This window comes from Phocoena phocoena, chromosome 17 (genome assembly GCF_963924675.1).
Source record: "Phocoena phocoena chromosome 17, mPhoPho1.1, whole genome shotgun sequence".
Taxonomy (NCBI): domain Eukaryota; kingdom Metazoa; phylum Chordata; class Mammalia; order Artiodactyla; family Phocoenidae; genus Phocoena; species Phocoena phocoena.
In genome coordinates this window covers 76,367,091-76,380,797 of record NC_089235.1, presented here as the reverse complement: position 1 = coordinate 76,380,797, position 13,707 = coordinate 76,367,091, and the positions used below count along the sequence as shown (strand labels likewise).

Genomic DNA, 13,707 nt, shown 5'->3' with positions numbered 1-13,707 from the left:
GGATGGCTTTTATTTAGAGGAAGATCAGCCCCATTTTTACAACCAAAGACTCTGTTAGGCTCTGCTTACCAGCTGGCTTATCTCTTGGGAATCAGACACATACCAGGTACAAAACGCTAGAGAGAAGGTAGGGGAGTCCTTGATGAAGTTGACCAGACTCTTTATTATTCTTTGGGGGTCATTCATTTATTCATTCAGTCACATATCCCTTTTAATAAGGAAATATTTGACCGACTTCTACAATATGCCAGATTCTAAGCTTGGTGTTAGGGATACAAAAATGAAGTAGTCACAGTTCTTGCCCTTAAGAGGTAGGAGTCTAGTAGAAAACACAGAGGTACAAAGGAAGTGCTATGCTGGGCATCTGTGGGGGAAGTACAAGAGCAAGCAGGGAATGGGGGTCTGGGAGGGCTTCCCCATTGAGCCTGGAAAAGTGTCTGGGCATCTTTCCATCCCTGACAGATGAGCTCCGTGTCGGTAATAGCAGAGTGTGAGCCCCAGCCCTGCTGCATAGCAGCTGTGTGATGTCCCATGAGTTCTCTTCCCTCTCTGAGCCTCGGTTGCTTCATTTGCCCATCACGGGGAAAACGGTTTCTACCTAGCAGAGTATTTGCAGGACTTGGATAAGCCGATGCAGGCACAGTGCTTGTCCGTGGGCGAGGTTGCCTTGTGGACCCACCTGGCTGGCAGCAGGGACAACCTGCCACCACTCATGTGAGTCACTCGCTTGCCTTCCAGGCTGCGGGACATGGCCGGGGTCCCCGTGATCAGCAGCCGTGCTCTGGGCCTGCACTTCCACCCCCGGAGAGGCCTGCATCACCAGGTCCCCATCATGTTCGACTATTTCCACCTGTCGGTGATCTCGGTGACCATCCATGCTGCCCTGGTGGCCCTGCAACAGCCCCTGATCAGGTATGAGGTTGTGAGCCCTGCTGTTACGGGGAGGCGGAGGGGCGCGCTTTGGGTTTCTTGTTACACTTGAGTCTCCCGTGTGGCTGAGATGCTGAGAGTTGGCCAGGAGAGATCAGCTCAGGCCAGAGGAGCTTCCCCCAGGCTGCAGGTTTAGGCTCTGAGCCCTCACTGCAGGGCAGGGGAGAGATGGGCAGGGATGTTGGAGTGGGTGCCCCTGGAGTCAGGAGGACACCAGCAGGGAACCTTGGTGCTGAATGGGTGAGACCTGCTGCCTTCACCTGAACTGGCTTTTTTCTAACCCTGTCTTATTTGAAAAGTCACCTAACATCCCTGAGACACACAGTCTTCATCCCTAAACCAGGGACGCTTGTAGGTCCCGTCCATTTAAGGTTTTAGTGCCTCTCACACGAGGACAGTGCCAGGCGCATGGTTTTCTGCCCCTTCCTCCAGTAACTATTTGTTCAACGATAGGACCACCTGCGTGGCCCTGTGCTCGCCCTTCAGTGAATTGTCCCAGAGCATCTCTGTGGTCCCACGAAGCGCTGAGGTTCTCTGAATGACTTAAGCAGAGGGACAGAGCCGACAGCAATGAGCACATTGTACTGTGCCCGGGTGTCTTCCTGCAAGCACCTGGAATCACCAGATGTGGACATCAGCTCACTTCAAACCTCCCACATGCATGGGGGCACGGGTTGCACACGTGGGCAAAGGGATATTCGGGGATGCAATCTTGCAGCATGGAGTTTCTGGAAGGGAGCTTTCCCAATGTCCCTTTTCAGTGCTGGGGGTTGAAATGCATGTGATGGAGACTCCGGTTCCCACTCACTGCTGGGTAGGGGTCCCAATCCCCTGCTGGGGTCAAAGAGTAGGAAATGAGACCTTGGCCGGGCTATGTGACCAGATGTGCTTCTGCCAGTCGCTGTGCCTGTCTGCTTGCTGAGCTCCGTCCCGGGCTCTGCTCGCTGATGGGGCTATTTTAGACACTCTGCATAGAAAGTTTAACCTCCTGACAGAAACACTGCTTTACAGGTTTGTCTGCAACCACCTTGCTGGAGAGCAGTGCAGATAGAAATTCACCATGAGAGATTAGGCTTCTCCAGGGATGGGGGTAAAAATAGAACTGCCTTCTGTTCTCTGGATTTTGCAGGAAGCATTTCTATGAGTTCGTTCACAGTGGCTGGGAACACTGTAAGGTTATGGGAAATACCTGTCAAGTAGGGCAAGCTCCAGTTTTTCCAGAAAAGCAGCTTCAGCAGCAACTGTTAAATCCAGCCGGGAAGAAGCAGGAGTGAAATGAAAATTTAACCGCAGAAGATCCTTCACGTTCCCTGAAACAGACTGAGGTCTGTTTAACTCTCAGTGTTTAACTCCCACATGGGTACAGTTTGATTTCACTTGAGAGCTTCAGCTACTCAAGGCCACACCGAAGACAAATAGCGAGTTATTCTAGTGACTAACTTACAGTCGGTCCCCTGAACGTGCCATGAGCATTGCTGCTCTTACACATATTCTGCATTTCTTCTGCAATGTTCCTTTTACCCATTTTCTAGCTAAACTGTAGACTTGCTTCGAATCTCAGTTCTAAACAAATGGGAGAAATGATTTTATTAGAGTTGACTGTATTTGGGGTGTTTTCAAAATAGCTATATAAATGGTTATATTAGATTTTATTATTTTTGTGGTATTATTGACAATAACTTCTAGCATTTATTGAATCATTACTATTTGCCAGACATGGTATTTAAAGGCGTATTTAAAGCTCATGGAATCCTCAAACAACCCCACTGTTAAGGTGCTGGTGTCAATTCTTCTGACTTACGAGGAAACAGAGGCACTGGGAAGTTTAAGACTTTCCCCACGGAGCTGACAGGTGCTGCTTCTGGGATTTCAACCCTGGCAGCCCAGCTCTACCGGTTGCCTCTTAACCACTTGGCGATACATACTCTGCTTAAGTATCACCTCTAGCTGTTCATCCCTTTCACCCAGCTTGGTTTGTAAACTTCCCTTCTGTTCTCACTGGCCTGAGTTTACCCGCATTGTATATATTACATCTGCCTCCCTCTCTAGACCCAGATGTCTTTACACTGAGGACCATGCCTTAACCATCTTGCCACCCAAGTACCTCACACACTGCCTGGCATATAGCATTAGCCCGATAAGTATTTGAATAAATGAGTTAAACCAAATTACAACGTTAGCTTTATTTCCCCATCAAGCTTTTACTCTGGAAGGTGTAAATTCAATCCTTCCACAAATATTTCTTGAGCACCTAGGATGGAGGTAATGCCATCTGAGGCTTTGTATTATCAAGACCCTCTCGGCCATTGGAGACTTTTACTCTTCCTGGGGGAATTAGACATGCCCGTAAAAAAAATGTTCACAATATGACATGACAATTAACCATTAGGGTGTTTAATAGACGGGATCTGAAAGAAAGGGAAAAGAGGTTTAAGTAGACTTTACCGATAGATCCATTGGTGAAAATCGAAAAGGTTGAGGGAGAGAGAAATGATCATAAACCCAAATCAGGTGAATTCAGCTCACGCAGACTTTTCGAATCTCCTCTGATCCTAAAGTTGACGATTGCAGACACACTTTGCCGGTTGATCTTGTGATGACTTGCAGCGCTGGGCAGGGTCTGTGTTTTTGTCTGGGAACAGGTACAGTGTTTCTAAGTAGCATCGATGCAGTGAGAGTCTTTGACATCCACGATCCTATGAGACTCCCGCGTGGGTCGTGGAGGTGGGTATCGTTTTACGCTCTTCCACAGAAGAACAGAGGTTCAGGGAGGGGATGGGGGTCGAGGGATCGCGCTCGGGTTATGCCAACGAAAGGAGAGGGGAGGGCTCAGACCACGTCAGGTGGAGGCTCCCCTTGGCCTCTGGCCAGAAGCCCGTCCCACCTGCCCAGGTGGTTAAATAACTTCTGCCTCAGTGAGTCTCAGCAGGCAGGTTGTGGGCATTTAGGGGGCGTTTCTCTGTACACATAGTGGGATGTGTGTCATCCTTGGCCCCCAGGCTCACATGCCAGTTGCACCCACTTGTCATGGCAGCATCAGAAAGTCCCACCCAAGCATCCCTCGAGGGTGAGCTACTTCTTCGAAATGGCTTATCTCATAGGCTCCCCGATAACAGCATCAAGGGCCTGAATTAATGGCCCCATCACTTTCTTCACATCCTTTTAGAAAAAATTATATAAATTTGCAATTCTTTCTATTCCCTTCTTTTCAGTTTTACTCGTCCAGGAAGAGGCTCCTGGCTTGGGAAAGGCGGCCCAGATACAGGACCAGAACAGTCTAGCCTTTCCCTGGAAAACCTGGTCTTTGGAGCTGGATACTGCAAGCCGACTTCCTCAGAGGTAATGTCTGCCTGAGGGCAGAGGCCCCAAGCCTTGCAGACTTCACTTTGCAGGCTGTGTCTTTTCTATGAGATTTCGGCTCCTTTCCAATGTCTCTGGTAGAGATTCCTTGCTCCCTGCGTCCCTTCCTGTCATCGATGCATCCATCCCTTCTTTGATGGCTGCTGCATTCATCAAACGTATTCCCAGTGCCAGGCCCCAGGGTTGATGCAGGGAGTAGCGTCTTCACATGGCACCTCTTCCATATGGTAACTCGAAGGATATGGTTCCATGGAGGTCATGGGATGTGCTGTGAGGGGCTTTCCCCGGACCGTGTGGAACCTCAAAAGCCCATTCACATTAAGCTCATTTCAAAACCTGGCTCGATCCTTCATCTGCTTACTTCTCCGAGCCTCAGTTTTCCCACCTGTAGAGTGGGGTTGCTTATAGTTAATAACCTCACAGGATAATATGTGTATTCGTTGCTGTAATGGATAAAAAGTGCTTAGACCAGTACTTGGTACTCAGTAGGTGCTCAATAAATATGCGTACCCTGTCCTTCCCCTTGCTCCTTCTTCCTAAGAAACACCTGTTGTTACACTTCCGTGATGCACAGGGCTGTAGGCATCTACAGCATTACTCTATATTTCTTTTGAGCCAATACACGATTGCTATTATTAGGGGCCTGCTCAGAAATAACCGGATTGTATTTGTCTGGGCTCACCAGAGAAGTAGAATCAATAAGAGGTGATAGATAGATAGATAGGAAACATTTATGCATCTCCCTTCTATATTATAAGAAATTGTCTCATGCTATCATGGAGGATGAAAAGTCCCACGATGTGACATCTGCATCCTAGAGACGTGGGAGAGACAATGGTGTAAACTCCTATCTGAGTCTGAGTTTTTTTGTTTGTTTGTTTTGTTTTTAAACATTTATTTATTTATTTATTTTGGCTGCATCGGGTCTCAGTTGCGGCATGCGGGATCCTCATTGCGGCACACGGGCTCTCTAGTTGGGGTCCGTGGGCTTAGTTGCCCCGTGGCATGTGGGATCTTAGTTCCCTGACCAGAGATCGAACCTGCGTCCCCTGTTTTGGAAGGCGGATTCTGAACCACTGGACCACCAGGGAAGTCCCTGAGTCTGAGTTTTAAGGCAGGAGAAAACCTATGTCCCAGTGCAAAGACAGGAAGAGAGAGAAACCCTCTCTCACTCAGCCTTTTTGTTCTGCTCAGACCTTCGATGGATAGCATGTTGCCCACCACACTGGGGAGGGCGATCTGCTTTACTCATTCTGCTCTTTGAAACGTTCATCTCATCCAGAAACAGCCTCACAGACACACCCAGAACGATGTTTAACCAAATATCTGGTGTCCTAGTCATGTTGACACACACAGTTAACCGTCATACAACCCGTGTCGTAAGTGGGAAAATTTGCCCACTCAGCCAGCCCCCAAAAGGGATGCTGCATGTCCCTGCACAGCCAAGCCCCGTCCTCAGACGTTCCAGCACATCAGGTCCTACACTCAGCTGGCTCTCCTGTGACATCACCTTTCCCAGCTCTGAGCCCAACCAGGAAGTCTGGCCGCAAAAGCTGCCCCGTCAAGTCTCCATCTTGTCCTGGCGGCTGTGTCACGTGTACTCAAGAGTGGAGCTTAGAAGAAAATTGCCAAGACCCTCCTGAGGGACAGGGGCCTGAACCCAGGACTGGGCTCTGTGCCCAGGAGGGCACAGACTTTAGAGCCAAAGAGAACTGCTGTGCAGGTGGACTCCTGTAGATGCAGGACCTCCGGCAACCACCGAGCCTTAGGAACCAGTGTCCTGAGCATTGGCAAAGGACCTGGGGACAGTAGCAAGGGAGAGGAAAGCAGAGACCCAGCCAGCAGGGGTGGGCATTTCCTTATTACCTTGTGCGCATGGACGGCTTCAGGGCTCCAGGATGGGATGGGGAGGGATGGAAGCCAGGGACTTCCTGCTCCCTCTGTATCCTCAAGGCCAGGCGCAGACCCTTCCTCATCAGGGGCTGCTGTGTGCCCCCCAGGTCACCCCCGACCCCTGCCGCAGGTCAGTCCCTGCTCGAGACCCGCCGGAGCTTGACTGAAGGCTTTGTTGGGACCAAATCACAGCCCAGCTTCTCCATCTGTACAGTCCTACTTCTCATTCCTCTGGCTCCAAGAGCCTCCCCAGTAGATCCACGTGAAAATCTCCAGTTCAGACTCGGTTTTCCAGGGAACATGGTTTGGAACATCAGGGGTCATAGATCAGTTCAAAGCATCTTTTGACACTTACATCCCAAGACAAGGGCCTTTGCTGGGGCCACAGGAGCATATGGGGATGATGGTGATCTGGTGTCTGCCCTGAAGGGACTCTCTGTTCCTTCCTGTTTGCACAGCCTCTCATGCCTCATTCACTTGCCACCACCTCCGTGAAGCACTCTCTGATTTCCTAGCAAGAAATTCCCTCTCCCAAATGTTTTCACCACAGTCAACTCTAGGCATCTCCTCCACTGGGCTCCGAGTGGTTGGGGACAGAGGCCATTGCCTTTAGCTCCACACCTTCAGGGCCCAGCACCATGCCTGGCACACATAGTGGGTGCTCAGGAAATGTGTGTTGGGCGAACGATTGATCCAAGTGCATGGTCGTGTTTATATAGAACTCTGAGCGGCGAGAGGGCTGAGCCGCAAGGTGTTCCTTGCCTTACACGGCAGCAGACAGACGGCGGCGGGAGAGCAGGAGAGTGAGACACCTCCATGGACATGTGGGCGCCAAGCAGGACTGTCCTTGGCAGAAACTCTGGACCTGGCATGGGGTGGGGTAGGGAACATTGTAGACCCTTTCAGCCTGTCTGATTCGGTGACATCTGAAGAGAAGATGTGGCAGTGATGTGGCAGAGAGAAGCTTCTGGTTTCGAATACCTGCTCTGCTCAGTGCTTTGTGCCGTGGACGACCCTATTCGCCCTGTAAAAACTCAGGCTGCTCAACTCTAAAATGGGATAATACCTATAGTTTCGAAGGGATTTTAGGCCTTAGTCTGTGTAAAAACAGTATAGAAATAGACCCATAGCGGGCACACAGTACAGTAGAATTTTTTCCCCCATTCTTTTCTTAGCTGTTTTTGGGGATGTGTGTCAAAGAAGATATACCTGACTTTTACCAGAGTCAGATAAAATAGCTTATTTGCGGGTGCTCGGCGGTGAACTTGCTCGCAGCTCAGTGGGGTATTTTCAGGACCTGATTCTTTCCCTGTGCCTGTTCCATTTGGGTCCCATCCAGTTATGCAGGCTCAGAGCCTCGTGCCCATCCTGTGCCTTCCCACCTGGCAAGGGCTGCCAAGCAAAGAACAAAATCCACTCCCCCGCCTCCCTTGGGGGCTGTGCCTCCCAAATCCCCAAGAAGCCCAGCGCAGTAGCAAATAACATCGAAGTCCACGCAGATTGCAGCATCCGCTGGAGCGATTAGAGAACAGGTGTTCCCTTCAAAATAAGCCTTTCTGTGCAGAGACATGTGCAGAAACTAGAGATTCACAGCAAAATGAGCCCATTGGCCTGGAAAATCGTGGGGAGGTGAGGCTTGCTGTGACGTGTCACGCCCCTTTTCCCGTAAGCCCAGGTCCCTCTGGTCCTGCAGCCCTGCTCTTTCCTGCAGCATCTTAGGCAGGGAGAGCTTCACATTCAGGGTTGGAGCCAGAGCTTACGGTCCCCTGCCCCCGAAAGCCAGCAGCTCTGCCCCGGGGGAATTATTTTCCCTCTCCCACTCATGGCTTATCTGTCAAAGAGGATACTAATGCCTGCCTTGCAGGGTTGCTGAGAAGATTAAATGAAATAAGCATATAAAAGCCTGGAGCGGAGAGCTTGGCACAATAAAATCCTCTGCTGGTCTTATTTTTCTTTGAATTCATCCACGTAATGAAATCAAACATTACTACAAGAACCTCAGCGTTATCTTGTGGATAGGACATGGAACGAAGGATCTTAGATGTTTCCTGTTCTTGGCTGTACCCTGCTGTGTGACCCTGAGCTAGATACTTGCCCTCTCTGGGCCCCAGTTTCTCAATGTCTAGAAAGAGGATTGGATGAGATCATGCTGGAGGCCTCCTTCAGTCTTTGCTATGCTGTTTTTACTGTGATATCCCTGACACTGCCTGGTACAACTGGGGACACGACGTATGCTTGATGTATTCTTTCAGATTCTACAGTGAAACAGAATCAGTAGGATAATATGCCTGTGCGTATATTCGTATATATAAAGAGACAGAGACAGAGACAGAGACAGAGAGACAGAGAGACAGACAGGTTTATTGTAAGGAATTGTCTCATGCAAATGTGGAGGCCAGCAAGTCCAAACCTGCAGGTCAGACCAGCTGGCTGGAGACCCAGGGAAGAGTTACAGTTCAAGTCCAAAGGCCTTCTACTGACCAAATGGCCAACTTCCTTCTTCTTTAGGGTAGGGAGGGCGGGTCTTGCCTTCATCAGTTGTTTTCTTTTAACGTCTTCAACTGATTGGACGAGGCCCACCCATATTGTGGAGGGTGATCTGCTTTACTCAGAGTCTAATGATTTAAAGGTTAATCTCCTCTGAAACATACCTTCACAGAGACACCTAGAATCATGCTTGACCGCCTATCTGGGTGCCATAGATGGGCCCAACTGACATGAGAAATTAACCATCACGTTTAGTCAATGCTCCGAGTCTGACAGACTCTTCTTGAAGATCAGGAATCCAGTGACTCAAAAGTAGGAGAATCCCTTTCTCGGTCCAGGGAAGCTGCACACCCACTTCCTTCTCACTGAATGAAGTAAGTGGGGTTGTTCCAGTTCCCCGGGGGAGGAATGGCCACGTGGTGGAGAGATGCAGACTTTAGAACTCTCCTCGTTCTCAGAGCTCTGCTTCTTCAGCGGGAGCATCAGTGTGTCTGTCTCTTTATCTGTCTGCCAGTCCTTTACTTAGCCCCTACTCTGTGCTAGCATCTCTGTGCTGCAGGGGCTAAAACAAATAAAACTCAGTCCTTACCCTCAACGGGTCATGAGATCCAGCGTGTGAGGCAAAGGAGAAATGAAAAGTTTTGAATTCCACGATCGTGTGAAAAGTGTGATGCTGATCGTTTGAAATCACATTTTTGAGCGCCTGCTCTGCACCGAGGGACTCTGTTAAACCACCGCTGCGCGTGGACTCTGTCAGTGTCCACAAAAAAGTTTCCTATTTTCATTGACAGCTGAAGAAACCGAGACAGAGAGAGGTTAAGCCACATCTGTAAAGTCACACACCTGGGCAGGGACCAAGCTGGCGTTTTAACTCAATCAGCCCGATGCCAGCCCACTACCCGTCATCAGCCACTAGATTGATGGTCAACCAAAGAAGGGGCTTTGGTTCATCTGCTCTACGAGGGCAGGTGCTTTTCTGCTTCGTTCCCCTGCGGGTGCCTGGCTCAGTGCGCGTGCTTAGGAAGCTTTCGTTCAATGAACGAGTGTCTGAGATCGTGGACTCTGAGAACATCAGAATATGCGAGAGAACGAAAGCCCTCGTATGCAGATGGTTAGGCATTTAACTCTCCAACAGATCTGTTTCCCGCCGGTGCTCTGAGCCTCCCGAGTCTGTGCTCACCTGTGGAGATCACAGAAACCGTGCTGCCAGAGCAGATGACTGCCCGAGATGAATACCTTGGCCACCAAAGTGAAGTCCCTCCATCCTCTGCTCCCCTTAGAAGGCGGTTCCCCAGACAGAGGAACGTGTGTCATTGAGAGGAAATGCCAGCTCCCTGTTAAGTCAGATTGCCGAGAACTGAAGAACGGCATCTTCCTTGAAGGGAATAATGCTGACACAGCGCATGCGCACACAGGACCTGGCTTTGCAAGTCCTTCTGTGCTGAACCTTGCGGCGTGACGGCCCTGCCCTCACTGATGGGAGGCGTGGGTCTGGTGAGCATGGAGGTGGGAGGGAAAGTGAGGCACGGACCTGACTTCCAAGCAGAAATCTCCCCTCTCCCAGGCATGCGCTTCCTCGTTTTCCTTCTGCTCCATTTTTATTGGGTTCTTTGCTCTTTGCCCTTTGCTTTAAATATACGCTTGCTTGTTACTGTCAACATCTTCCTTTCTTGAGGATCTGGAGTCGTGAGGATAAGACACAGACGTTCATTATTACTGTTAACGCATCATTAGGTTGACTGTGGATGGTGACATCTCCGTAGGTAGAGACACTGCCATTGGTTTGGTGGCTAATCAGATAATTATCAAGCGCCTACTATGTCTCAGGCTCTGTATGAGGAATTTGTGACGTAGCACTAAGGAAACTGGCTGCCTGACCTGCCTGGTGGAATGTTATCATTTCTGTTGCTTTTGGTGCCCATCTGAGTTGGTGGCACATCGTAGGTGCTCAGTTAATGTTGGAGGGACAGATGAGGTGAGTTGAGATCTCATTAGATTCTTGATCTTATGTAAGATGTGACCACAGATGACTTAGCCATCAGACACAGTAGGCTCAGTGCTGAGGGCCCAGAGTACTTTCAGGGACCGACAGAAATGTTTTAATTTCATTTAAAATCAGAACCAAAAGATGGATATAATCCAATATGGATTATATTAATCTTTGTATCAGTGCAATCCTACAAACATAATTTTAAATCTATTTTTTAGTGGATGAAAGTGCCTGGGGCCCACAAAAGTCATAATTTGGCCCCGAGAACAATGATTGTTCCTTGGTTTTTGTTTCCTGATTATGGGCATAAGAAAGCAGAGTCTGGTGAACTCAGATAACTTCCCCAAATGGAAAAGTGCAAACCTGCAATTCAGCTCTCTGGCCCTGTGTGTGGTTTGTCAAAACTCATTTCACCAGTGTGATACCTACACATGGAGTGTGCTACACAGATATTTGTATGTGAATGAAATCGAAGAGATTTCAGAGGGTGCAGAGAACAGCTGTTTGAAATGTGTGAACGCTGTGCTCTAAGGTTAATAAGTACCCGAGGAAGGACCAGAAGTTACCAGGAAAACAGTAGTTACTTAAAGGAAAGCATGGGTTATAGTTTTCACAAAAACTGCATTTAATGCCCTCTGTTACTTTGGGAAGTACGATGGCAAACACTTGTGTTCTCCCACTCCATTAAAATTAAATAGTTCTAAATTTCTCATTTAAATGGTTTTCTCATTTACTAAAATCCTGTGGAATAAATAGCAGGTTGCTAAATGGTGCACAGGCTATGATGGGCTTTCTCTATGTGGTATATTGCATCCATCTGCATATGGATCCAACATGATTACACAGGTCATTTCTAAAAGAGGAGATAAATCAGTGGAAATGGACTTTTCATGCAAAAGCCTGTAGTATTGCTTATTTATGCACCACCCTTTTCATTAGTGAAAAATTGCCTTTATTCCACATTGCCTGCTTTCAGACGTCTTGTCCCTCTCCAAAGAGTCTAGGCAGGATGGGGGATGTCAGCTCGCAAAGATGAGGTAGGTGTCTCCCTTCCCAGACAGCCCTGCGTTTCCCCACTGCATCTTCAGGTTCCAGTGCGGCAGACGCTCAGTGAACACGTACCAAGTGAATACAAGATGCAGGCACAGCAGGGCATACAGGCAAGGTCACCAGATTTGGAGGAAGAAGACCCGGTAGGGCTAAGGCCAGGTTCTTCCGTGGATGAGCTACGAGAGCTTGGACAAGTCATTGCACCACTCTGACCTGTTTCTTCTTGTTGTCTTAATGGAGAGGAAGAAACCCACTCACTTTGTGAATTTTGCCTGGGATTCAAGATGGGAAAGGTGGTTCCCCCTATGAGCATCCCTGTCTCCCGACCGTCTCCTCTCCCCCAGGGATGGTGTGATGGTGACACCGCAAATCACAGTTACCTTCTAGCATAATTATATCAGCTAAATATATCGAACACTTCCTCGCGTTAGGCTCTGCGCTGGGTGTTTTCATTATGCTCCCTTTCAGCTCCCGGCATAGATTCACACGATACAGTTGAGGAAACTGAAGCTCTAATAACTTCAGCAAATTGCTCAGCGTCAGATAGCCGGTCCCTGGCAGGGCTGGGGCGTGAGCCCAGGGATGCTGAGTCTGAGCCCTGCTTTCTGTCCACTTGGAATCATTTCTCACCTGCTCGTCTCCTTTAATCCTCCTGTAAGCGTTGGGGCTGTGTCTGCCACACTCCGCACCAAGTATTTAATCCAGGTATCTCTTGAATCAATAATTATATTAAAGTGTGCTCCTTTTTGCAAATAATAATAACCTGTTTTTGAGGCGCCTGAGTCTAAACCGTTCCTCATGCGCTTTTTCAGACAATGCTTATAGTTAATGCTCAAGCGGGAGGATGAGTGACGTCGTCGTGAACAAATTAGCCCCATCCCTAGTTTCCTGGAATTTACAATTTTGCCAGAAAAAAAATATTAAAAAAGTAATTTCATGGAAGATAAACATTAAGAAAGAATCATCTACGGTGCTGTAGCACTGCTGGAACATGTAACGGGGTGGTCTCAAGATTATCAGGGTGATTGAGGGCAGGCTTCTCTGCAGGAGGAAATTTAAGTCGATTTTTCAGCTAGTAGGTAACAGGGTGCAGGACTGGGTTTAGATCCATCTCTTGCCATGGACTAGTGGCTTCCCAAGCCCTCCATCTTCCAAGGCTAGACATCAGTACCTTTAGAACCTTTGAAGTCATTTGGCCCATCTTTCTTGTTTTAGAGAGAATATCCTTGGCTTGAAGCTTTGATTTATTACTTTATTTAACATGTTTCTATAGAGCACCTATTTTCATTGACCTCGTGGTGAATTAGACAAGCACAGCCTAGAGAGAGAGGGGGACCTCACACTGCAGGGGGTTGGTCTTTGGATAGGGGTCTGCTAGTGAAGCATAAAGGAAGGTCGCAGGGCAGTCTGGGAAGGGATGCACCTACCTCATCTTTGCTACCTGACATCCCCCATCCCGCCTAGACTCTTTGGAGAGGGACAAGACATCTGAAAGCAGGCAATGTGGAATAAAGGCAATTTTTCACTAATGAAGTCAGATGTAGTCAGGAAACACTTCTCAGAGTGAAGGATCTCTAATCTGAGTCTAATAAGTGGATTGTCAGTGGTTGAGGGGAGGGGAGGGGTGAGGAAGGGTTACAGCAGGGCCAAGGGCAGGGAGTGAAGGGGCGTGGCACATCTGGGGACTCCAGGGAGGTCATTGTGAACAGACATGGGGCCAGGAGGTCACCAGTGACCTGATCGTTAGGAGGCCTGTGAACTAGGTTAGGCACAAAAATATTACAGGCAGGGGATTGGTACAATAGGATGGGTTATCTTTCTTGCTGCTGTACAGAGGACTGATTGAAGGAGACGGCTGAGGCCAGAGAGGCAAGGTTGGAGGCTGTTGCAGTGGTCCAGGAAAGAGTAGAATAGTTGCCTGGGCAACGCAGAGGTGAGTTGAGCAGAGTGGAAAGATAAACGGATGTCAGAGCTGCAACTGAAGTAGGATGGAGAGA

At 48.8% G+C, this 13,707-nt stretch overlaps 1 protein-coding gene across 1 annotated transcript in view; it reads left to right on the top strand.

The window, feature by feature from the left end:
• FAM135B (family with sequence similarity 135 member B) overlaps positions 1-13,707 on the top strand; it is a 163,075-nt gene that overhangs the window by 85,150 nt on the left and 64,218 nt on the right. The window contains exons 5-6 of the mRNA XM_065895179.1: positions 739-912; positions 4,143-4,269. Coding sequence (XP_065751251.1) covers positions 739-912; positions 4,143-4,269 — 301 coding nt within the window. The remainder of the gene's footprint in view (positions 1-738; positions 913-4,142; positions 4,270-13,707) is intronic.